Here is a 25,728-nt window from a genome sequence, read left to right as displayed (position 1 = left end):
TCGTGGATCCACTGTTGCAACTCAGGGAGTTTTCTTGACAGCTTCTACAACCAGAGAACTAGAGGAAACGAGCGACCATAATGAGCGAGACGCCGGCAATTCTGCAACGTTCTCCGCAGATGAACAGAATGAAGATGATAGCGAAGAAAAAAGATTCAAATATCGGCATTGGAGTACAAGCCATCACCAAATGGATACTGAGAAGCAGGCCCAAGAGAGAAACGAGAGCGGGATACAAGCTGGACGAAAGTTCTGCGTCGATCATAGCAGAAATTTACGTCAAGAAGTGCGAAAAGCTGTTGAAGTCATACAAAAAGGAATGTGAAAAAGCGAAACCGAAAACGGGTCTCGATTATGAGCAAATTAGGAGCATTCATTGTCAGATAGAAGAGAGTTCTACGATAGAGAGCAAGAGAACTCAGAGTGAGAGTGGAGGCATAAAGAGGCTCTGTGCAATCAACCAAATCAGCAAGCTGATAAACTCATTTCTTGAAAACTGAAACTGATAAATTGTGATGTGACTTGATTCAGGATTTGTTGCAGTAATTTACATTAATTTGTACTGATTTAATTTGATGCAGTTTAATTTAATTTGAAGCAAGTTAATTTTTTTTGAAAAATAATGTGATTTGATGTTGATGATATCGTTGAGTGATCTTTTTTGAATTCAAATTCAATTGATTTAAATCCGCCATTGCCTGTTCCCAAGCGCAGGATGAGAAAGGAGGAGGGTTCCCAGAAATGGGATAAAATCAAATAATGATCAAAATCTCAGCCACTATTTCTGCTGACTTTTCGAAGTTTGCAGAGATAGCATCTGGTAGCTTGATCAGGTAGACTAAAGTATTTTTATTGTTATTTGCAATGTTTGCATTATTTGCAGATTGGGTTAGGCAGGTTGCGTTAGGCAAAGTTGACACGGAAGATGACCGAATGGGATAGGTCTTGGAACGCTCACTATGCAAGTTGAGAAAACAACGAGTTTGGGCTGGGAATTTTGAAAAAATGGGTATTTTCGGCTCTAAAATAAATGTTCCTCAATATTAACCTCATATATAAGTTTAATCCCACCCTAAAAGTTATTGGTGCAAATTTGGGGAATAATGGGTTGGAAAAATGGAATGCAACCATATATGTTTCATTTGTAATATACGCTGTATTCAACGTTGCATAGCCCTTTGGGTTCGGATTTTTAAGGTTGATGGGTATTTTCGGCGCTTCAATAAATGGGTATTTTCGGGTATAAATGGGTATGTCTGGAGATCATTGATTGATTGAAAGCAAAGTTGACAGCGAATATTGCCGATTTCTTGAATAATTCTTGCAGATTCAGAATCCTCGTGAAAATCTAAAAGGGAATACACCGGTTTCAGAAAATTCCTAACCCAAATTTTGTGATTTAGCTAGACATCTCTATATGACCTAGTTGCTCAAAACCTGTCAGAAGGGTCTGCTTGATCTTCTAGTCTGGGAGCATTTGGAGAGCTCCAGTTCTATCAGACCAATTCCGCGGAAACTTTGCACCTAGGGTAATTCGACCCACAGAAGTCGATTGGCATTGGTTTCGTAAAACCAAATTGAGAGCAGCATTGGTGCACAGACGAGTTTGGACCAGAAAAGGGTATTTTGGGCTGTTTTTTGTGATCCGATGCCGGAGTTCGACCAAAAACACTTAACTATGCATTATGAAAGTGAGCTAAGCGAGCGCCTCTGCTTAAGAGGTTAACAGCCAATTAGGTTATAGCAGCAATCCTAAAGTAAAATTTTTAAAACTTGGCACAAAAAAAGTTGGGCTAGAACCGAAAAACAGACCCTTAAAATAGGGTACCTCTTTTTAAGCTGTTCCGAGCCTAAATTATTGAAATTTTTTATCAGGCTCCCTTAAAAAGATAAAAATAGGGTGCCCTGCAAAATTTGAGCTCATAAGACCCAGTAGTTGTCGAGAAATTTGACATGAAAGAATCCAGACGAAACCAAAAGTTTTTGGTCACTGTGCCTCTTCTAGCAGGAGTTAGATTAAAAAAAACTTATATGCCTGAACAGCTCTTGAGCTAAGGATTGTCATGAATTTTGTGTTACGTTTTCTTCAATTTTTTTATCGTGAAGACAACTTTTTCAGGGTTTTCTGAAATTGAGAGCCTATTTCTCAATGAAGATGAAGACTTTACCTCTAACCTTGATGCGTACTTCTATGTTAAAAATTCCAAAGAGAACAATGACATTGGTCTTAGAACTCTAGCTTTGCAAGTTTTTGCAGAAATAACGAGTTTGGGCTAAGAGTTTTAAAATATGGGTATTTTCGGCGCTAAAATCGAGGTTCCCCAATATCAACTAATTATGCAAGTTTAATCCCACCCAAAACGTTATCGGTGCATATTTGGAGAACGAAGGGTTTGGAAATTGGAATTCAGCCAATTACATTTCATAAGCAGTATAAACTATCTTCTATTTTGCACAGCACTTTGGGTTAGAATTTTTTATATGCGCTTTTTCGGCACTAAAATCAATGTTCATCTATTTTAACCCATTATACAATTTTAATCCCACCCCAAAAATTGTCGAAGCATATGAGAATAAATGGTTTCAAAAAAGAATAGGGCCATTCATATTTCGTGCGCAATATCAGCTATCTTCAACGGTGCACAGCACTTTGGGTAAAGATTTTACGATTATTGGGTATTTTCGGCGCTAAGATCAGAGTAAGCTAAATATAAGCTGGCAAATAGGAAAAACGCCCCAAATGAGAATCACCGTATTGTTATGAAAATGAACGCCAGAAAAAATTGAATGCAGCCATGTAGTATTCATATGCAATATACGCTGTCTTCAGTATTGCACAGCACTTTGGTTTAGGATTTCTGCTATTTATGGGTCATTTCGGCACCGACAGAGGTCTTACCCTTTTTTTGCGCTTTACTCCAAAAATATATCATTTGAGAATCCAACTTTTCTTAGAGTAACTCAGTGCGTATTCAGGGACGGGAAGAAGGCATAATTAACATATATTTTATTGTCAAAAATTGCCAAGAGTAGGTGGTTTATCATGGTTTGTGCCAGAAATGGGTGTTTTCGGCTGGTTTCTCAAGGTCACTAATTGACAAGAGAAAATAAGCCAACTTATTATTTTTGGAATCGAAACCATATCATGTGTTTTTGTTCTTTAAATCCATAGGGGGATTATTCTCATGCTCAAATTATGCCCTGTCAATATACTTTCAACGAGAAATCAAATAATGATCAAAATCTCAGCCACTATTTCTGCAGACTTTTCGAAGTTTGCAGAGATAGCATCTGGGAGCTTGATCAGGTAGACTAAAGTATTTTTATTGTTATTTGCAAAGTTTGCATTATTTGCAGATTGGGTTAGGCAGGTTGCGTTAGGCAAAGTTGACACGGAAGATGACCGAATGGGATAGGTCTTGGAACGCTCACTATGCAAGTTGAGAAAACGACGAGTTTGGGCTGGGAATTTTGAAAAAATGGGTATTTTCGGCTCTAAAATAAATGTTCCTCAATATTAACCTCATATATAAGTTAAATCCCACCCTAAAAGTTATTGGTGCAAATTTGGGGAATAATGGGTTGGAAAAATGGAATGCAACCATATATGTTTCATTTGTAATAGCCCCTTGGGTTCGGATTTTTAAGGTTTAGGGGTATTTTCGGCGCTTCAATAAATGGGTATTTTCGTCACCTGTCTGGAGATCATTGATTGATTGAAAGCAAAGTTGACAGCGAATATTGCCGAATTCTTGAATAATTCTTGCAGATTCAAAATCCTCATGAAAACTAAGTGGGAATACACCGGTTTCAGAAAATTCCTAACCCAAATTTTGTGATTTAGCTAGACATCTCTATATGAACTAGTTGCATCAAAACCTGTCAGAAGGGTCTGCTCGATCTTCTAGTCTGGGAGCATTTGGAGAGCTCCAGTTCTATCAGATCAATTCCGCGGAAACTTTGCACCTAGGGTAATTCGACCAACAGAAGTCGATTGGCATTGGTTTCGTAAAACCAAATTGAGAGCAACATTGGTGCACAGACGAGTTTGGACCAGAAATGGGTATTTTCGGCTGTTTTTTGTGATCCGATGCCAGAGTTCGTCCAAAAAAATTTAACTATGCATTATGAAAGTAAGCTAAGCGAGCGCCTGTGCTTAAGAGGGTAACAGCCAATTAGGTTATAGCAGCAATCCTAAAGTAAAATTTCTGAAACTTGGCACAAAAAAAGTTGGGCTAGAACCAAAAAACAGACCCTTAAAAAAGGATACCTCTTTTTAAGCTGTTCCGAGCCTAAATTATTGAAATTTTTTATCAGGCTCACTTAAAAAGATGAAAATAGGGTGCCCTGCAAAATTTGAGCTCATAAGACCCAGTAGTTGTCGAGAAATTTGACATGAAAGAATCCAGACAAAACCAAAAGTTTTTGGTCACTGTGCCTCTTCTAGCAGGAGTTTGATTTAAAAAACTTATATGCCTGAACAGCTCTTGAGCTAAGGATTGTCATGTATTTTGTGTTACGTTTTCTTTAATTTTTTTTTCGTGAAGACAACTTTTTTAGGGTTTTCTGGAATTGAGAGCCTATTTCTCAATGAAGATGAAGACTTGACCTCCAACCTTGATGCGTACTTCTATGTTAAAAATTCCAGAGAGAACAATGACATTGGTCTTAGAACTCTAGCATTGCAAGTTTTTGCAGAGATAACGAGTTTGGGCTAAGAGTTTTAAAATATGGGTATTTTCGGCGCTAAAATCGAGGTTCTCCAATATCAACTAATTATGCAAGTTTAATCCCACCCAAAAAGTTATCGGTGCATATTTGGAGAACGAAGGGTTTGGAAATTGGAATTCAGCCAATTACATTTCATAAGCAGTATAAACTATCTTCTATTTTGCACAGCATTTTGGGTTAGAATTTTTTATATGCGCTCTTTCGGCACTAAAATCAATGTTCATCTATTTTAACCAATTATACAGTTTTAATCCCACCCCAAAAATTGTCGAAGCATATGATAATAAATGGTTTCGAAAGAAGAATAGGGCCATTCATATTTCGTGCGCAATATAAGCTATCTTCAACGGTGCACGGCACTTTGGGTTAAGATTTTATGGTTATTGGGTATTTTCGGCGCTAAGATCAGAGTAAGCTAAATATAAGCTGGCAAATAAGAAAAACACCCCAAATGAGAATCACCGTATTGCTATGAAAATGAACGCCAGAAAAAATTGAATGCAGCCATGTAGTATTCATATGCAATATACGCTGTCTTCAGTATTGCACAGCACTTTGGTTTATGATTTCTGCTATTTATGGGTAATTTCGGCGCCGACAGAGGTTTTACCCTTTTTTTGCGCTTTACTCCAAAAATATATCATTTGAGCATCCAACTTTTTTTAGAGTAACTCAGTGCGTATTCAGGGACGGGAAAAAGGCATAATTAACATATATTTTATTGTCAAAAATTGCCAAGAGTAGGTGGTTTATCAAGGTTTGGGCCAGAAATGGGTGTTTTGGCTCGTTTCTCAAGGTCACAAATTGACAAGAGAAAATAAGCCAATTTATTATTTTTGGAATCGAAACCATATGTGTTTTTGTTCTTTAAATCCATAGGGGGAATATTCTCATGCTCAAATTATGCCCTGTCAATATACTTTCAACGAGAAATCAAATAATGATCAAAATCTCAGCCACTATTTCTGCAGACTTTTCGAAGTTTGCAGAGATAGCTGGGAGCTTGATCAGGTAGACTAAAGTATTTTTATTGTTATTTGCAAAGTTTGCATTATTTGCAGATTGGGTTAGGCAGGTTGCGTTCGGCAAAGTTGACACGGAGGATGACCGAATGGGATAGGTCTTGGAACGCTCACTATGCAAGTTGAGAAAACGACGAGTTTGGGCTGGGAATTTTGAAAAAATGGGTATTTTCGGCTCTAAAATAAATGTTCCTCATTATTAACCTCATATATAAGTTAAATCCCACCCTAAAAGTTATTGGTGCAAATTTGGGGAATAAAGGGTTGGAAAAATGGAATGCAACAATATATGGTTCATTTGTAATATACGCTGTATTCAACGTTGCACAGCCCTTTGGGTTCGGACTTTTAAGGTTTATGGGTATTTATGCGCTTCAATAAATGGGTATTTTCGGCACCTGTCTGGAGATCATTGATTGATTGAAAGCAAAGTTGACAGCAAAGATTGCCGAATTCTTGAATAATTCTTGCAGATTCAGAATCCTCGTGAAAAACTAAGTGGGAATACACCAGTTTCAGAAAATTCCTAACCCAAATTTTGTGATTTAGCTAGACATCTCTATATGAACTATTTGCATCAAAACCTGTCAGAATGGTCTGCTCGATCTTCTAGTCTGGGAGCATTTGGAGAGCTCCATTTCTATCAGATCAATTCCGCGGAAACCTTGCACCTGCGTAATTCGACCAACAGAAGTCGATTGGCATTGGTTTCGTAAAACCAAATTGAGAGCAACATTGGTGCACAGACGAGTTTGGACCAGAAATGGGTATTTTCGGCTGTTTTTTGTGATCCGATGCCGGAGTTCGACCAAAAACACTTAACTATGCATTATGAAAGTGAGCTAAGCGAGCGCCTGTGCTTAAGAGGTTAACAGCCAATTACGTTATAGCAGCGATCCTTAAGTAAAATTTTTAAAACTTGGCACAAAAAAAGTTGGGCTAGAACCAAAAAACAGATCCTTAAAATAGGGTACCTCTTTTTAAGCTGTTCCGAGCCTAAATTATTGAAATTTTTATCAGGCTCCCTTAAATAGATGAAAATAGGGTGCCCTGCAAAATTTGCGCTCATAAGACCCAACAGTTGTGGAGAAATTTGACATGAAAGAATCCAGAGGAAACCAAAACTTTTTGGTCACTGTGCCTCTTCTAGCAGGAGTTAGATAAAAAACTTATATGCCTGAACAGCTCTTGAGCTAAGGATTGTCATGTATTTTGTGTTACGTTTTTTTCAATTTTTTTATCGTGAAGACAACTTTTTCAGGGTTTTCTGGAATTGAGAGCCTATTTCTCAATGAAGATGAAGACTTTACCTCTAACCTTGATGCCTACTTCTATGTTAAAAATTCCAGAGAGAACAATGACATTGGTCTTAGAACTCTAGCTTTGCAAGTTTTTGCAGAAATATCGAGTTTGGGCTAAGAGTTTTAAAATATGGGTTTTAACCAACTAAATATCAACTAATTATGCAAGTTTAATCCCACCCAAAAAGTTATCGGTGCATATTTGGAGAACGAAGGGTTTGGAAATTGGAATTCAGCCAATTACATTTCATAAGCAGTATAAACTGTCTTCAATTTTGCACAGCAATTTGGGTTAGAAATTTTTATATTTATGCGCTTTTTCGGCACTAAAATCAATGTTCATCTATTTTAACCCATTATACAGTTTTAGTCCCACCCCAAAAGTTGTCGAAGCATATGAGAATAAATGGTTTGAAAAATAGAATAGGGCCATTCATATTTCGTGCGCAATATCAGCTATCTTCAACGGTGCACAGCACTTTGGGTTAAGATTTTATGATTATTGGGTATTTTCGGCGCTAAGATCAGATTAAGCTAAATATAAGCTGGCAAATAGGAAAAACGCCCCAAATGAGAATCACCGTATTGTTATGAAAATGAATGCCAGAAAAAATTGAATGCAGCCATGTAGTATTCATATGCAATTACGCTGTCTTCAGTATTGCACAGCACTTTGGTTTAGGATTTCTGCTATTTATGGGTAATTTCGGCGCCGACAGAGGTCATACCCTTTTTTTGCGCTTTACTCCAAAAGTATATCATTTGAGAATCCAACTTTTTTTAGAGTAACTCAGTGCGTATTCAGGGACGGGAAAAAGGCATAATTAACATATATTTTATTGTCAAAAATTGCCAAGAGTAGGTGGTTTATCAAGGTTTGGGCCAGAACTGGGTGTTTTCGGCTCGTTTCTCAAGGTCACTAATTGACAAGAGAAAATAAGCCAACTTATTATTTTTGGAATCGAAACCATATGTGTTTTTGTTCTTTAAATCCATAGGGGGATTTTTCTCATGCTCAAATTATGCCCTGTCAATATACTTTCAACGAGAAATCAAATAATGATCAAAATCTCAGCCACTATTTCTGCAGACTTTTCGAAGTTTGCAGAGATAGCAGCTGGGAGCTTGATCAGATAGACTAAAGTATTTTTATTCTTATTTGCAATGTTTGCATTATTTGCAGATTGGGTTAGGCAGGTTGCGTTAGGCAAAGTTGACACGGAAGATGACCGAATGGGATAGGTCTTGGAACGCTCACTATGCAAGTTGAGAAAACAACGAGTTTGGGCTGGGAATTTTGAAAAAATGGGTATTTTTGGCTCTAAAATAAATGTTCCTCAATATTAACCTCATATATAAGTTTAATCTCACCCTAAAAGTTATTGGTGCAAATTTGGGGAATAAAGGGTTGGAAAAATGGAATCCAACAATATATGTTTCATTTGTAATATACGCTGTATTCAACGTTGCACAGCCCTTTGGGTTCGGATTTTTAAGGTTTATGGGTATTTTCGGCGCTTCATTAAATGGGTATTTTCGGCAACCTGACTGGAGATCATTGAATGGTTGAAAGCAAAGTTGACAGCGAAGATTGCCGAAATCTTGAATAATTCTTAGAGATTCAGAATCCTCGTGAAAAACTAAGTGGGAATACACCGGTTTCAGAAAATTCCTAACCCAAATTTTGTGATTTAGCTAGACATCTCTATGAACTAGTTGCATCAAAACCTGTCAGAATGGTCTGCTCGATCTTCTAGTCTGGGAGCATTTGGAGAGCTCCATTTCTATCAGATCAATTCCGCGGAAACTTTGCACCTAGGGTAATTCGACCAACAGAAGTCGATTGGCATTGGTTTCGTAAAACCAAATTGAGAGCAACATTGGTGCACAGACGTGTTTGGACCAGAAATGGGTATTTTCGGCTGTTGTTTGTGATCCGATGCCAGAGTTCGACCAGAAATACTTAACTATGAATTATGAAAGTGAGCTAAGCGAGCGCCTGTGCTTAAGAGGTTAACAGCCAATTAGGTTATAGCAGCAATCCTAAAGTAAAATTTTTAAAACTTGGCACAAAAAAAGTTGGGCTAGAACCGAAAAACAGACCCTTAAAATAGGGTACCTCTTTTTAAGCTGTTCCGAACCTAAATTATTGAAATTTTTAACCAGGCTCCCTTAAACAGATGAAAATAGGGTGCCCTGCAAAATTTGCGCTCATATGACCCAGTAGTTGTCGAGAAATTTGACATGAAAGAATCCAGACGAAACCAAAAGTTATTGGTCACTGTGCCTCTTCTAGCAGGAGTTAGATAAAAAACTTATATGCCTGAACAGCTCTTGAGCTAAGGATTGTCATGTATTTTGTGTTACGTTTTTTTCAATTTTTTTATCGTGAAGACAACTTTTTCAGGGTTTTCTGGAATTGAGAGCCTATTTCTCAATGAAGATGAAGACTTTACCTCTAACCTTGATGCGTACTTCTATGTTAAAAAAATTCCAGAGAGAACAATGACATTGGTCTTAGAACTCTAGCTTTCCAAGTTTTTGCAGTTTGGGCTAAGAGTTTTAAAATATGGGTTTTTTCGGCGCTAAAATCGAGGTTCCGCAATATCAACTACTTATGCAAGTTTAATCCCACCCATAAAGCTATCGGTGCATATTTGGAGAACGAAGGGTTTGGAAATTGGAATTCAGCCAATTACATTTCATAAGCAGTATAAACTATCTTCTATTTTGCACAGCACTTTGGGTTAGAATTTTTTATATGCGCTTTTTCGGCACTAAAATCAATGTTCATCTATTTTAACCCATTATACAATTTTAATCCCACCCCAAAAATTGTCGAAGCATATGAGAATAAATGGTTTCAAAAAAGAATAGGGCCATTCATATTTCGTGCGCAATATCAGCTATCTTCAACGGTGCACAGCACTTTGGGTAAAGATTTTATGATTATTGGGTATTTTCGGCGCTAAGATCAGAGTAAGCTAAATATAAGCTGGCAAATAGGAAAAACGCCCCAAATGAGAATCACCGTATTGTTATGAAAATGAACGCCAGAAAAAATTGAATGCAGCCATGTAGTATTCATATGCAATATACGCTGTCTTCAGTATTGCACAGCACTTTGCCCTGTCAATATACTTTCAACGAGAAACTTTCACTGCATCAAATTGGAAAAACCACATAAAAATTGTGCCATATTGTGTCCCTTAATACACATTTTTTTTTGTTTCTGTTGAGAGTCAAAAATGAATAAATTTTTTGGCTTTATGTCAATGCTGGGCTTGGCAGCTTTAAAATCAGCCATTAATTGACGTTTTCCGCCATGTATTTGCTGCTTCGTGATCAAAAATTCATGAAACAACCATGATAGCTTTTGTTTTCTAGTTATTCTCTGAAATTCGGAGGGCGAAGTATCCCAAAGTTATCTCCTTTACTAGAAGAGTTCAAAAATATAATTTTTAAACACATTGGACGCCTATTTATATCTTTCAGAAGGACAGAATACGTAGAATACGGAGGGCTGAAATTCGGAGGGCGTTAAGTATCCCAAAGTTATCTCCTTTACTAGAAGAGTTCAAAAATATAATTTTTATACAAATTAGACGCCTATTTATATCTTTCAGAAGGACAGAATACGTAGAATACAAGTTTTTCGTTTCTCCGGGTATTTTTGCTTCCTAGAGCAGAAGTTTAGAATAAAAAAGTGCAAATTTTTAATTTTATGTAACCTCTTATATTAGGGGAGTTCAAAAATATAAATTTGGTACACTTTGGCGGCCTATTTATACCCCCACAGGATTACAGAGTACATAGAATAGTTAGAAGTATCTCGTTTCACCGGGTATTTCTGCTTTCTAGAGCAATATTTTAGAAAACAAAAATGCAAATTTATTATTTTTATGTAGGCTCTTTTATTAGGGGATTTCAAAAAAATAATGTTTGTACACTTTGGAGGCCTATTTATACCCCTCAAGATTACAGAATACATAGAATACTTGGAAGTATTTCATTCCTCCGGGTATTTTTGCTTCCTAGAGCAGGAGTTTAGAATAAAAAAGTGCAAATATATTAATTTTGTGTAACCTTTTATATTACGGGGAGTTCGAAAATATAAGTTTTGTACACTTTGGAGGCCTATTTTTACCCCTCAGGATGACAAAATACATTGAATACTTGGAGCTATCTCGTTTCACTGGGTATTTCTGCATCCTAGAGGAAAATTTTAGAAATCAAAAATGCAAATTTATTATTTTCATTTAACCTGTTTTATTAGGGGATTTCAAAAATATAATTTTTGTACACTTTGGAGGCCTATTTTTACCCCCCCCCCAGGATGACAGAATACATAGAACACTTAAAAGTATTTCATTTCCGGTTACTTTTGCTTCCTAGAGCAAAAGTTTAGAAGAGAAAAAGCAAATTTATTTAAATTTATGTTACCTCTCATATTAGAGATAAAAATTTAATTTGTGTTAACTTTAGCCCTCAGGATGACAGAATACATAGAATACTTGGAAGTATTTCATTCCTCCGGGTATTTTTGCTTCCTAGAGCAGGAGTTTAGAATAAAAAAGTGCAAATATATTAATTTTATGTAACCTCTTATATTAGGGGAATTCAAAAATATAAGTTTTGTACACTTTGGAGGCCTACTTTCACCCCTCAGGATGACAGAATACATAGAATACTTGAAAGTTTTTCGTTTCCCCGTTTAGTTTTCCTTCCTGAGGCATATATTTGAGAGAAAATAGCAAATTTATTAATTTTATGTAACCTCTTATATTAGGGGAGTTCAAAAATATAAGTTTTGTACACTTTGGAGGCCTATTTATACCCCTAAGGATTACAGAATACATAGAATACTTGGAACTATCTCGTTTTACCGGGTATTTCTGCATCCTAGAGCAAAATTATAGAAATCAAAAATGCAAATTAATTATTTTCATGGAACCTCTTTTATTAGGGGATTTCAAAAATATAATTTTTGTACACCTTGGAGGCCTATTTTTACCCCCAACGATGACAGAATACATAGAATACTTAGAGGTATTTCGTTTCCGTTTATTTTTGCTTCCTAGAGCAAAAGTTTAGAAGAGAAAAAGCAAATTTATCAAATTTATGTTACCTCTCATATTAGAGATAAAAATTTAATTTGTGTACACTTTGGTGGCCTATTTATAGCCCTCAGGATGACGAAATACACGGAATACTTGTAAGCATTTCGTTCCTCCGGGTATTTTTGCGTCCTAGAGCAGAAGTTTAGAACAGAAAAATGCAATTTTATTAATACTATGTAACCTCCTAAATTAGAAAAGTTCAAAAATAATTTTTGTACACTTTGGAGGCCTATTTGTACCCCTCAGGAAGACAGAATAAAAAGAAAACTCTAAAGTCTTCCGCCCGTTTCTCCGGGCATTTTTGCTTCCTAGAGCAAAATTTTAGAAGTAAAACGTGCAAATTTATTAATTTTATGTAACCTCTTTTATTGGGGGAGTTCAAAAATATAAGTTTTGTACACTTTGGAGGCCTATTTATACCCCTCAGGATTACAGTATACATAGAATACTTGAAAGTATTCCGTTTCTCCGGGCATTTTGCTTCCTAGAGCAAAAACTTAGAAAACGTGCAAATTTATTAATTTTATGTAACCTCTTTTATTGGGGGAGTTCAAAAATATAGTTTTTGTACACTTTGGAGGCCTATTCAAACCCCTCAGGATGACAGAAAACATAGAGCACTAATAAGTATTTCCTTTCTTCGGGTATTTTTGCTTCCTAGAGCAAATATTTAGAAAACAAAAGTTCAATTTATTAATTTTATGAAACTTCTTATACTAGGGGAGTGCAAAAATTTCATATTTGTACACTTTGGAGGCCTATTTGTACCCCTCATGATGGCAGAATACATAGAACACTTGAAAAAACGTAGTATCAGTAGTTGTAGTAGTAGTACCAGTACTAGTAGTAGTAATAGTAGTAGTAGTATTCCAGACGTTTTGTACGCTCATCATTTTTTTGTAGGTATTATTGACATTTATGTACATTTGCAATAGCTATAGGTCGTTTTAGGCATCTTCCAATGTTTTCCCGAGGTTTCTGAGGCACAATGAGATATTTCGAGGGGCATAGCTAAAGTTTTTGGGTTTGTGCTTTTCTTGGCACATCGTATTTTTAAAAGTTAATTTGGGTGCCTTCCTGTTAATTTCTGGTCATTTGGTGGTCCTGGGCATGTCTTCCTGTTGTTTTTCAGGCATTCTAGGTCCATTTGGACAATGTTCCAAAAGTGTTTGGGTTATGGGTAATTTCGGCAGACCGTATTTTGTATATGTTGGTTTAGGTGCCTTTCTGATGTTTTTGGGCCGTTTGGTGGTCATTGGCATGTTTTCCTGATGTTTTAAGGCATTCTAGGGCCATATGGGTGCTGTTCCAAAAACGTTTGGGCTAGGGGTATTTTCGGCACACCGTATGTTGAAATTTGATTTGGTAGCCTTCCTGATGTCTTTTGTTCGTCTGGTGGTCATTGGCATGTTTTCCTGATGTTTTTAAGGCATTCTAGGGCCTTCTGGGTGATGTTCCAAAAAAGTTTGGGTTAGGGGTATTTTCGGCACCCCCTATAGGTTAATTTGGGCTAGTCTATGGTTATTTTGGGCAGATCTTTAACCTAATGGGTATTTTTGGCGCAGAAATGGGTATTTTCGGCTCCGTGAATATATGGGTATTTTCGGCTTCTTGAGGACCCTGCACATGGGTATTTTCGGCGCCTCCCCCCCCCCAAAGCCGAAAATACCCATTGAGCAGCCCCCCCCCCAGCTTAGTGATATTATTACTTTTAAGCCCCCCAGGCGCACATGCTATTTTCTCGATAGTAAACATAGCCGCCAGATTGCCGGAAAATAGCCGCGATAGACGCTTGTGGCCTACCATGAATTGAAACAACTAATGAAATAAGATTGGCAGATTGACCAACAGCTTTTTAATAGACCACTAGTCGTTTTGGGTTAGATTCGGACTGTCATTTTTAGCCGCGATAGACGCTTGTAGCCTACCATGAATTGAAACAACTAATGAAATAAGATTGGCAGATTGACCAACAGCTTTTTAATAGACCACTAGTCGTTTTGGGTTAGATTCGGACTGTCATTTTTATGAGACAAATTTGTTCTACAAGGAAAAAGCCCTTATGGAGCCTTTTCAACTATAATATTCGATATTAAAACTCAAGACTCTATTACTCAGGAATTAGGGCATAAAAGTTTGGCACTACTTAGATGCACACAATTGACCTTTAATTAGTAAATGTTCATAAAATTTAAAGCACCATAAGTGAGTTCAGAAGTCATTTTTTGAGTGAGATAAGTCACGCAGTTGACCTGAAAGCAGAAATGACGTCACGATCACAAGTTTTAACTGCAAAGCAGTAGAAATTACTGAAGTCATTGAAAAAGTCAATTCCCAGAAGTCAGGGTAAGACAAAACAAAAATCTGTTAGACGATAAAAAAAATTAGAAGCGCAACAATAACCGCCTGGAATTGCTGACGCGGCTATTAACAAGCTATATAACAATACAAACTAATTGAGGGACATAAAAACAAAGGGGGGGGTGACAGAAATGATCTGCCTTACCAATAAAATTTTATCAAAATTATTTTTAACATTTGGCCAATAATGGAGGGAAAAATTCCTCAACTCTAAACGTACCTTTCATTTGAAGACAAATGGCCTCAGATAATCTTTGATCTTTCACAAACACGGTGAAAGAGCTGATCTGATACTGACTAACGTTCACCGCAAATTCACGATCTACAGTTTGAAATCCCTTCTCCGTAAATGTCAAATCAAAAATTTCTCTTCCAAGATAAAACTTTCCAATCTCGACCGCGACACCTCGGGACGATACTGTGAAAATTACCAAATCATTCGTAACCTTTGACGTTCCGATTTCAGTTGCGAGTGATTTCGAATGCTTAGTTGCTGCCTGGCTAGCCGGCTTAGCGTATGTTACTATAGTATTCCTCGCAGAATTTGCGTAAAGCCTCCACATCGAAGGTCGAGATCCAATATTTGCAACCGGGAGGTCATAGTAGGTAATCTTAGGACCAAAACTCGCCAACGTTGAAACTTTGCTACCCGAGAAGAAAATCGGCAACACTTTGTTAAACGATATAATTCCTAATCTATTACTATTTCGAAATGTAAATACGTAAAATTGTTCGCCGATAATTGCATCGTTAATTTCTTCATCGCCTGAAAATTTGCTCTGAATGCTTGTATCGATGAAGAGAAACTCGAGATCTCCGGTTTCGGAATTTACGTAGACGTGAGCGAATGTCCGGTTTACAAACACGATGATGACGTACAATCTGGTTCGCCACTGGAATGTTGCCACTTCTTGGTTTCGAAGCAGGGCCTCAAAGTCTGGAAGACTGAATTTTAATCTAAAGATAGAAAACGTCAGTTTACATGTTCGACATTGTTGTCGAAACCCATTTATCAGTTCAAAAAGTGTCGAAAACATCATTTATATCGAAGCAAGCTAAGTCAGCTATCTTTGTAGCAAGGACGAGTGGCGGAAGTAAGAGAGAGGGGGGGGGGGGGGGAGAAACGACCGCTCGACCGGAGAAACGACCGCTCAACCAAAAATCGGAGAAACGACCGCTCGACTAATATAATTTTGACAAACTTCGCTCGAGAGCAATTAAACACCGTGAAGTTTTTCGATGATCCTTAATTAATCAATAAATTTTCCCAGTATGGAATTGGTAACAGAAGTTCCTAATTACTGAAAGTCAGTGGCAGACATTAGTTATATGCGTGCACAATTATCAAATACCAAACTTCCATTGATTACATTTTCTGATTATTGATTGGGCACATGACGATAAGGAACGTCGATGTCAGTCGCCGATTACTTTTTTCATTTAATCTGCACAAAAAATTATCAAATTAAAACCACCTGAATGTTTCAAGTGTATGGTTTGCAAATTGATCTTCATCAAGGATCGAAGTTTTAGATGATCAACAGAACAACCACCAACAAAAAAGAACTATAACTGTCAATATTTCTTTAAAAATAACACGCTAAATTGTTTGACCTTTCGAAAAACAATTTCACTGATTCCGCAAACTTGCATCTCTTCGCCCTTTTTTACAGAGAAAAAAAAACATAACTTGCACTCAAATGAACATTGGAAACAAGGTCAAGAGGGACGCTTTATCAATGTCATTCAAAGAAACCTTATAGGAATTTTCAGCTAATAAATTGTACATCCCGTCAATCGAACTCACAAAAACTGACAATTAAAAGCAGACAATGAAACTATCGTCCATACATGCATACTCAGATCTAAATGTATATTCAAAAGACAACCAAACAAAAAACAACAAAATCTGGCAAGAAAAAGGAACCAAAGATATGCATATTAAATAGTTAATGTTTCGACGAACTCTGTGTTGAAGACCCTCAATGGAGGAGTTTTAGAAACAGAGTTGCTGAGATACCATATTGCTATGACGTCACCCAAGAAGAGCTTTATCATCACCGATTCTCAACTAAAGGATTGGAGATCCCCAACTTCATTATCGTTTCTATCCCTAGTTCCAGAGTCTGCCACGCGCTCGATTTCCTTCCAGAGAGGAACGAATACGACAGTGTAACCCTCACTGACGCATCGTCACTGCGTTGCCAGGGAACTAGACCAATTGGAACAGAGGTTAGCAGCCCTATCTAGGGAGACCTACATTCTTGGACTACCTCATAGATTGGATTACCCAAAGAACCCTGACGGTATTTCTCTGTTAAACACTTTGCAGAAAGGCAAAGCCTGTGATTACAGGGTTATATCTGAGACGATCTACACTTAAAGAAACCCTGGTAGTACTAGTTCAATTAGCGAACCTGTACCTGGTTGGGAGGAAAAACCCTTGTAGGGAGACGAACTCCACCAGTCGCAAACAGCACTCAGCGGAACCGCTTCCAATCTGAAGAACACGATCTTGTACAAGAAGCATTACCCGAGGACTGACAAAAAAGGACACAGCTGTGATCATCTTCACGCAGACCTGTAGCTGCTCTTTCTGGAAAAATTCAACAGCACTTAAATAGATACTACAGGACCTCACTTTCACAAATCCTCTTATAGTTTATTCCATAGGCACCTATTTAGGTACCACAGGAACAAACTGACGCCATGATGTTCAATAATGAAACCAATAACAGCAGTGTGATTTGGGGATCGTGCCCGGAATCCTCCGGAAAGTTTACCATATGACTATGGTGCAGCAGAACTGGTCTAAGCAAAAATTGCTTTGACTCGAGTGCCTTACCTTATGTCTGCGGTGCACTGAAATGATGTTGACCTACCTGCTCCAAGCTGAATCTGACTCAGTACCTCTTTCTAATCTCCTCGAAACACAGTAAGCTTGACAAGACAAAATTGCGACTGGTGCGGCAGAAATTAAACAACCGCTCAAACAAATTACAAATATCCCAACGAATCGGAACGACCACTGTTTAATCATATGATAGTGCCCACGACTGGATCAAATTTCCGCGCTGTAAAAACGTCTATGACTCTGAACTCTGCAAAACAAATGTTTGAGAAATGCAGAAAAGAAACTGCAGGATTCCGCTAAGACAATTTTTTATTCGATTTTTTTTGACACCCGTAAACTTACACTTCTATCTGCAGGCGCAATGACAGTGAATTCCACTTCAATGCGTGATGAAGAAAGATTTAGAAGACGATGAAAAGTTTGGAATACATCCTCCATAGAAAAGTTGGTAAGTACGCATAATTATATAAGTGGCCTAGAAAATTTAGTGGTTGACAGCTTCTTCACATCTTGAATGTGTTGATATAATTTCGTTAGACATTTTAACTCTATCAGCGGTCGTCGGCCCATTAATATTCTCAAATAATTTGACTATACTAGAACACAATAAAACAAACTTCGAAGCCCAATTCATTTTCCTCCAAAGCTTTAAATGTGCACTGCTTAAAAATACAAAACAGAATCCTCCAAATACCTAATGACGAGTAAGTGGAAAAGACAGAATAAGACTGTGGTAGCAAATATACGATGTAGGTCTTCATTGGTTTTGATACCTACAGCCATTATTTTCATCTTGTTTCAAATGTAACTTCCGACTCTCAATATAAAATATGATTTATTTGTGCATTCAGATGACAGTGCAATTAAAAAAATAACATAGTCGTCAGAAGATCATTCTTTCAAAAGCCAAATTAAAAAGCTGTTGCGTGATTATTCTGCAATTCCAAATCAGCGCAATTTGTTCAAGGCCACACTCTTGAAGTTCAGTAGTTAATTGGTCAATAAATTCTGAACTTTAGCTTTTGCTAATATCTCATTTAGATGAGCAAATAGAGAAGAATTCTGCATTAAAGAAACTTAGGGGTAAAAAGGCTGCTCTTAATAGCTTGGAAGAAAGCGTCTTTTCTTGCTGCCTCCCTCTAATACGGATCAGCTGAACTAAGCAACTGAGGTGTAAAAAAGTACGATGTTGGCTGTAGAAGTATTAAAACCGGTTGAAAAACCCAGTTCTTGAAAAAATGACGACTGTCATGACGTCAACGTATTACTTTGAAACCTGCAATTATTTTATCAGAACAATTATGGTAAAGAAAAATCGTAACAATGAGTAAATTTGACCTTTTACAAAAATTTTTAAAAAATTATGATTACATAGAGTAGCTGAAAATATATTTACAATGAGCGTAAACAACTTACTCAGACACATTCTTTTTAATTCAATTTTAACATTGAGCAGGTTATTTGGAGCCAATTATGTGTTTTAATGTAACCTTCGATTTGCATATAACATATGATTTATTAGTGAAATCATTTTTCTATTACTTTAGAAACAGAACTAGTTACCGGGATAGGACATGGTCAAAGATGTCATCTTTAGAGATGAGGGTTATGTCTTTAATAATCTAATATAGAACTTCAATAACTTAGCTTCTTTAAAAAACCAGTTTGGAATTCCATAATTTTTATTTTGAAAGAACGCTCAAAATCTGGTTTTCATTCATCATTTTTGCTTTCAAAGGAGTTGCAATATTTAGCCTTGATAGTAAATGTGCCTGCCTTTTATACTTTTATGTTAGCCGTTCCATTCTTTTTCAATTCGGATGATAGTGCAAAAAAAGAGGTCACAGTCGTCAAAAGATATTTCTATCAAAGGCGGAACTAAAAAAGCTGTTGCGTGATTATTCTGCAATTCCAAATCAGCACAAATTGTTTAAGGTTATACTATTGAAGTTCAGTAGTAAATCGGTCACTAAATTCTGAATTCTAGCATTTGATGTTACATTACATTGCGTTAAAAAAATTGGGTGTAGAAATATTAAACCGTTTGAGAAACTCATTCGAAAATAATATTCTGACTGTCATGCCGTTACCTTACTACTTTGAAAGCTGCAAATAATTGATCGGAATAATTATGTTATTGGTGAACCGTAACAATGAGAATTCACCTTCGGCAAAAAATTTCCAAAAAAAACCAAGAGATAGAAACAGTTTATTATTGCATAGAAAAGCTGAACCATATTTACAGTAAGAGTAAACGATTTACTCAGACACATTCTTTCTATTTCAAAAATTAGCACGGAACAGGTTATGTGAAGCATTCTTTGTGCCAATATGTTGAATAAAACTGCAGGATTCCGCTATAAGACATTTTTCATTCGAATTTTTGATACCCGTAAACGCACACTTCTATCTCGCAGGCACAATGATAGTGAGCTCCACTTCAATACGTGATGAAATAATGATTTAGGAGAGGATGAAAAGTTTGGAATACATCCTAAATTGATAGCTCGGTTAGTACGCATAATAATTATGTAAGTGGCCTAGGTAATTTAGGAGTAATTGACGGTTTCTTCACATCTTAAATGTGTTGATATGATTCCGTTTAACATTTTAACTCTATCAGCGGTCGTATGCCCATTAATTTTTCTCAAATAATTTGACTATACTAGAACGGAAGAAAACACCTCAAAGCCGAATTCCTTTTTCGCCAAAGCACAAAATGTTCCCAGTTTAATTAGACAAAGCAGAATCCTCCGAATGTCTAAAGTTGAAAAGCAGGAAAAAAACTGGTAGCAAATCTTGATGTAATTCTTCAATGGTTTTGATACCAATAGCCATAATCTTCATCACTTGCTTTTGAAAACCACGTTGATTGTCTACGGTAACAGTCAAGTACTTCCATTGGTTTGATTCAATTACAGTCACTATATATTGCCATTATCGAATTCCATATGGACTGATTCAATGAAATAAAAATAAACATCTTGGGCAGTTACCTTAGGTCGAAATGCAAATTGAAGCAAAAAATGCAAGTTCCTACACTCAATATAACATGATTTGTTTGTGCGAAGCAAGATTTCTAATATATTAGAAAACTAAGCAGCTATCGGAATGGGACAGGGTCGAAGATGTCATCCGTAAGGGTTAAGACAGATCTGTATAATCAAAGCAGGCAAAAGTCTTTAAAGCACTGACTTATGATGTCATTAGGTGTACACTGATTTACAGTAAACGTCGAGGGAAAAAATTATCCTACGATTTGCATTAGCCCATTCAAGTACTCAAAAAGTACCACTGGGCTTTTTTGGATTTATCTAGCTGATGATATCAATATGCAAGTAAATTTCAAGTAATTTTAAAAATTTGGTATATGAACAAAAACATCGCCTCCAACGCAAAGATAACAATGGAGTAAAATTCCAGTATTTTTCAAAAATTTGATGTATGAAGGAAACATCGCCTCCAACGCAAAGATTACATTGGAGAAAAAATGCCGCATTAGATTGATGAGTTCTGTCATTATTAACAAAGCGCGGCAAGAAAAAAAAACAAAATCAAACAACAACAGCAAACATTAATGGCATCAAAAACTGTCCATCAAAAAACTTAAAACTGAGACTAAACAAAAAACAATCCATAGTGGTATCAGTCAATAATAAGGCTTGGTAACGCTTAGACAAAAAAAGAACACGACAGCAAAGTTAAAAAACTTACATTTTATGAAAACAATTAATTTCAAAGTAATGAAAACCATAAGTATCAACTGAAAACATGCAAAGGTTTTACAATCACCTATGCCGCTTAGAAGAGCATTAAAACGTGTCATTCAATTTTTGCGAACACAAAAAACAAAGAAAACAAACAAACATAACCGACTAACGTCGGGAGAATTGCTCTCAAACGACCGGCGAGCGGTTGGCTTCGTCAGTAGCTAGCCACGGGGGGGTGCACTGGGGCTGATGGGGGCAACACTGGGTTGGGGGGGGGGCAACAGCGCGGTGGGGATGGGTGTCAACGGGGGGGGGGGGGGGTGGGTTTCTCAACCTCTCAGAACCGCCCTTCACACCATAAGTATAAGTATAAGTCTCCAAAACAGTTTGAGCTGAAACAGAGCTGAAAGGCTCTAAGAGCACTTAATGCCCGCTGGGCGCTACCTGTTTATCCCGTTTTTGAGGACGAAAAGTCAAAAGCGTCAGACGAAAAATCGGTCAAGCGAAAAATCGCATAAAAAAAAGACCAACAGGACTAATATAATTGCTACAAACTTCGTTTGAGAGCAATTAAAAATTTAATTCTAACTGGTGAGAATAGTTGTGAAGCCATATTTTGCCTCTCAAATGTCCGATTGCGACTTCTTCGATAAACCCAATAATGTGGTATGCGACCTCTCACTAATGAGACTAGGTAAAAAGTAGACAAAAAAGAGAAAAAGGGGTAATACTAAGAAACACTTGTCTATTTTCCGAAGACATGTTTTCAAAGTCAAGAAAGCCATTAGCTAAAAAAAATAACTAAATAGATTCATTCATTCGTCCTAGAGAAGTCCATGAGAACTTTAATTATTCAGAATATGAGTTATGTTTTCAAAAAGAACGTCAAATAGACAAAAATCAATTTAAATTACTTTTTCTTTGCGAAAAAGCCGAGTCGCAGTCAGTAAAGTTATATCAAATTCTTTAAAAACATTAGATTTTGTACCCTTGCGCCTTCCCTCGACGCTAATAAGGTCATATGTGACCTGTAACAAACGAAACTAGGTAACAAATACACAAAACAAAAATGCGAACTTAGTGCTTTTCTGGAAACAACTGCTTTCTTCAAAGTCCAGAGAACCATCATCCATCTACTAAAATGAGAATATAGGCTCATCTAATCCTCCAAAAAACCAATGAGACGTATCATTTTCCAGGAAATTTCTTAAGCTTAAAGACAGAAGACAGGAAATTTCTTTCGACAAAAAGTAAAAACGACAGTTAAAGACAAAAGTAAAATCAATTAAATTCGTTGAGAAAGTGGTGTCAGAGCCGTTAAAAACATAATCTATACCTTTTAAAATTTCGATATGCTCAATTGTGCCTTATTATGCTTTATTTTGAATCCGCTAATCCTAAATTAAGCTGGTACGCAACTGGCGAGTGTCATATTAAATAAATGTGCATTCAGATTGCTTTTAATATCAGGGAAGTGAGATTTTTTCAGTATTTGATTCCATTTTATTGTCAAACCAATTTCTATGTTTTTGGTTGCTTGATTCATGTCATTTTGATTTAGGATAATTGCATTAAAGTCGTCTGTATAGCCATAATTATCAGCGTTATGCATTGCTTCCGGTAGGTCATTAACGAAGAGCAGAAATAATAAGAGCCCAAGTATTAAACCTCGGAGAAGACCACTTGTAACTAGTAACAAAAACTTTAGTGATTTGCTTAGTCCTTGTGACATCTTCTGAATTGACAACCGGATCTGGACCAGTGGACTTATCGGGATCTAGACTATACAGAATTTCGCCTATTTGATTTCCATCGCATTGCAATGTTTTAAGTTACCCAAACTCGAAACAGAAGCGAAATAATCATTGAAGAAATGCTTTTTTGGTATCAATTGTTGTTGCACGTTTTTCAAATGTCACAGTTGGCAAGATCATTTTATGAGGAAAACTAAAATTGCCTTTCGAGCCTTTGCAGTTTTATTAGTTTACCGAGCGACAATTGGTTTCCTTGCAATGTCAAACAGTTTCATTAAATTTGACCTGCAACTTGAAGTTCATGGAGGGTAGCTGAGTTTGATGTTTTGTTATTCTAGGGAGGTGTTCGAACCCCCAAGCTCTCGGATTAGAGTCAGGGACATTAATTTCTAGTCTGCACGGAAGCGGAGGAGAGACTTTTGGGATCGTCCTCCGCAGCTGTTAACATTATTTACCAGTTTTTTCAGGGTTTGCCGGTTCCACAGCAGCACCAAAACTTTCCCCCTGCAGTTGTCAAGTTCGTAGTAGCTTTTGCGGAAGAAATAAGAGTATAACTGGATTCGCTTTTTGTTATGGCATCGTCCCTGTTTTTCGTACGCTGTTGAACGCTCTCAATGTATGGCTATCGGTCACAATTGGTTTTATTTTAGCAACTGACCTAATTTCTGAATGCTCTCAATTCGAACCACTCGAAAAGTCAAGCGAAGTCACTAAAGAGGTGAAATCGAAAGAAAATTTTTGTACATAAAGAAAAAATTTTTTGTACATAGAGAACAATTCTTCTGTAGATAAAAAAAGACGCACAAATTAGCAATAATTACTTCAAACTTTGTTCGCGAGCGATTCAATATCGGGAAGCCAGTTTAAGCAACAAAGGATTATCACTTTGCAATTTGTGTTACCAATTAAAAAAAACCCTTACTTGTCGGATCTTTTGCTGGATGGCGTAACAAGGCAGCCTCTATCAATCAGAGCGTTATTCCTATGGAAGGTTAGAGGTGTATCTGACACTGTATTTCTCTTGTCTTTGTATTGCCTTACAGCAAAACTGTTTTCACAAGACGGCAGCAACTGATCTTGGCATTCAACACTCCAAAGACAACAATTACACAAGACTGCGCGTTCAGATAAGCCGCTCATGTCATCTACAAAAAAAAGTAAATTAAGAAATGCCGCTCCCCAACACTGGGTGAATATTTGCTGGTCCGGGGCCCTCTCAGTACTACGTTTTCATAAAGGTTTTCGTATTGTTTAAATCTATCAATAAAATGAGTATATATATAAACATCAGCTGAGGAAGTAAAACAAAAGACAGGCAGCATTAGACATTAGAAAATAAACAACTAACGACGGAAGTAGATGAGTCAAACTAACAGCCTCCCTTCTTCAACCACAGCTCCCATCGAAGCAACAATTTCGCGCCGCATAAGCGTCCTTGACCCGCGAATGCAGAGGATTAAACTCCTCAGGAGAGCAAAGCTGATTTGTCCTTAGACATGATATGATAGCAGCGTAGCTGTCTTCTTTTCGCGCAAAGAGCTTTGATGCCAGTTGTTTCAGCGCTTTTGAAGCTGATGGGCCAGCTCCACCAGCGCATGCAAAGATAAGCGGACAAAATGTTTCTCAACCTGTTATTCTTTGTTCATACATCTTCTTTTTGATAGATTGATGATATTTGTAGGCTTCGCTACTGCTTTCAGGGCAACTTTTTACCAGCGGGTTGAAAATTTTATCAAAATAGGTTTTGTTGAACCTCGATTCCCAAAGTCCGGTGGCCTTGATATCTAATTATGCATCATCATCATTTGTTGTTTATCTGTCATGATGTTGACATCGATCCTCATCTTCAGCCGTTGCAAGGGGAAACCTTTGCTCTTAAGGTTTCCCCTTGCAACGGCTGAAGATGAGGTTCGATCTCGACATCATGTGACATCACTTAACAAGTTCGCAATGGAATCGCGAAGTTCATTATATCTCATGTGGGTGTATCCTCCTTTCGGACAGTGGAGGGCATGTGCAACAGTGAAGTTTTCATTGCATGCGCATACTGATGGCATCTTCATCGGGTCCCTGCCATAGCGAAGGTCAATGCCATCACGAAACTTGCTTTTTGTTAGGTCAAAGAGATATTGCTTCAATGACACAGCTTTCAACCAGCTTCATGCTCCCTTCCCACTTGCTAAGTCAAGTGAACCAATCTCGTTCTGATTCAATTGGCTCTTATTTTTTGTCTTTTTTGATTTGATAAAGCTCTTTCTTCTTTTTTTATTTTTCGTATGCTCTGTTGTTGCATTAGTACGGCTTCGAAAAAAGACTGATATAAGGGACTTGACAGTTGAAGTGATTGTTCAATTTCCTTAAACCGGTTATCCGGTTTAAGGATGTTCAGGCCACCCTCCCCTATCGGAAACAAGATTTTCCTGTATTTTTGATTGTACGCGGGATTTTTTTAATAGATTAGGCAATAGCTCATTGTTGATTGATATCTTACACTCTTTCAAAAGGTCTTCAAAATTGGGTGTTGTACGTGCTAAGAAGAATTTATGCTGCACCAATGAAAAAAATGATTTATATTTTGAAGAGGTACATCGGCATGGGCGGCCAGATTTTTTAACAGCGATTTCTGTTGTTTTAAAGAACTTTTTACAAATTTCTTTATGCATTATCGGAACCTATTACACTAACGCGTATTCTACAGCCATCAACTATTTCGACTTCGATGTTATCAAAAATCTGATGTGTTTTTCTTAAAAAATGTTCCTCCGTAATGATGTGGCACTCGGTAAGATGATAACCCGGAAGCAGGACTATGTTTTTTCATTGAGTCAAAAAGCTTTTCCAAGTTATCAAGGAGCCAACAGCGTTGCCATTGTCC

General features: G+C 37.1%; 1 protein-coding gene across 1 annotated transcript in view; it reads right to left on the bottom strand.

Annotated features, from left to right (window-relative positions):
- The window catches only part of LOC142354070 (WD repeat-containing and planar cell polarity effector protein fritz homolog), a 42,244-nt gene extending 18,190 nt beyond the window's left edge, over positions 1–24,054 (bottom strand). Inside the window, exons 1-2 of the mRNA XM_075406346.1 lie at positions 23,776–24,054; positions 14,756–15,492 (exon numbers count right to left, since the gene is read on the bottom strand). Coding sequence (XP_075262461.1) covers positions 14,756–15,492; positions 23,776–23,993 — 955 coding nt within the window. The 5' untranslated portion in view covers positions 23,994–24,054. The remainder of the gene's footprint in view (positions 1–14,755; positions 15,493–23,775) is intronic.
- Between the last annotated feature and the right edge of the window lie 1,674 nt (positions 24,055–25,728).

This window comes from Convolutriloba macropyga, chromosome 15, assembly GCF_964194025.1.
Source record: "Convolutriloba macropyga chromosome 15, txConMacr16.3, whole genome shotgun sequence".
NCBI lineage: Eukaryota > Metazoa > Xenacoelomorpha > Acoela > Convolutidae > Convolutriloba > Convolutriloba macropyga.
The sequence above is the reverse complement of the archived record's forward strand: the minus strand, read 5'-3'. Positions and strand labels throughout refer to the sequence as shown.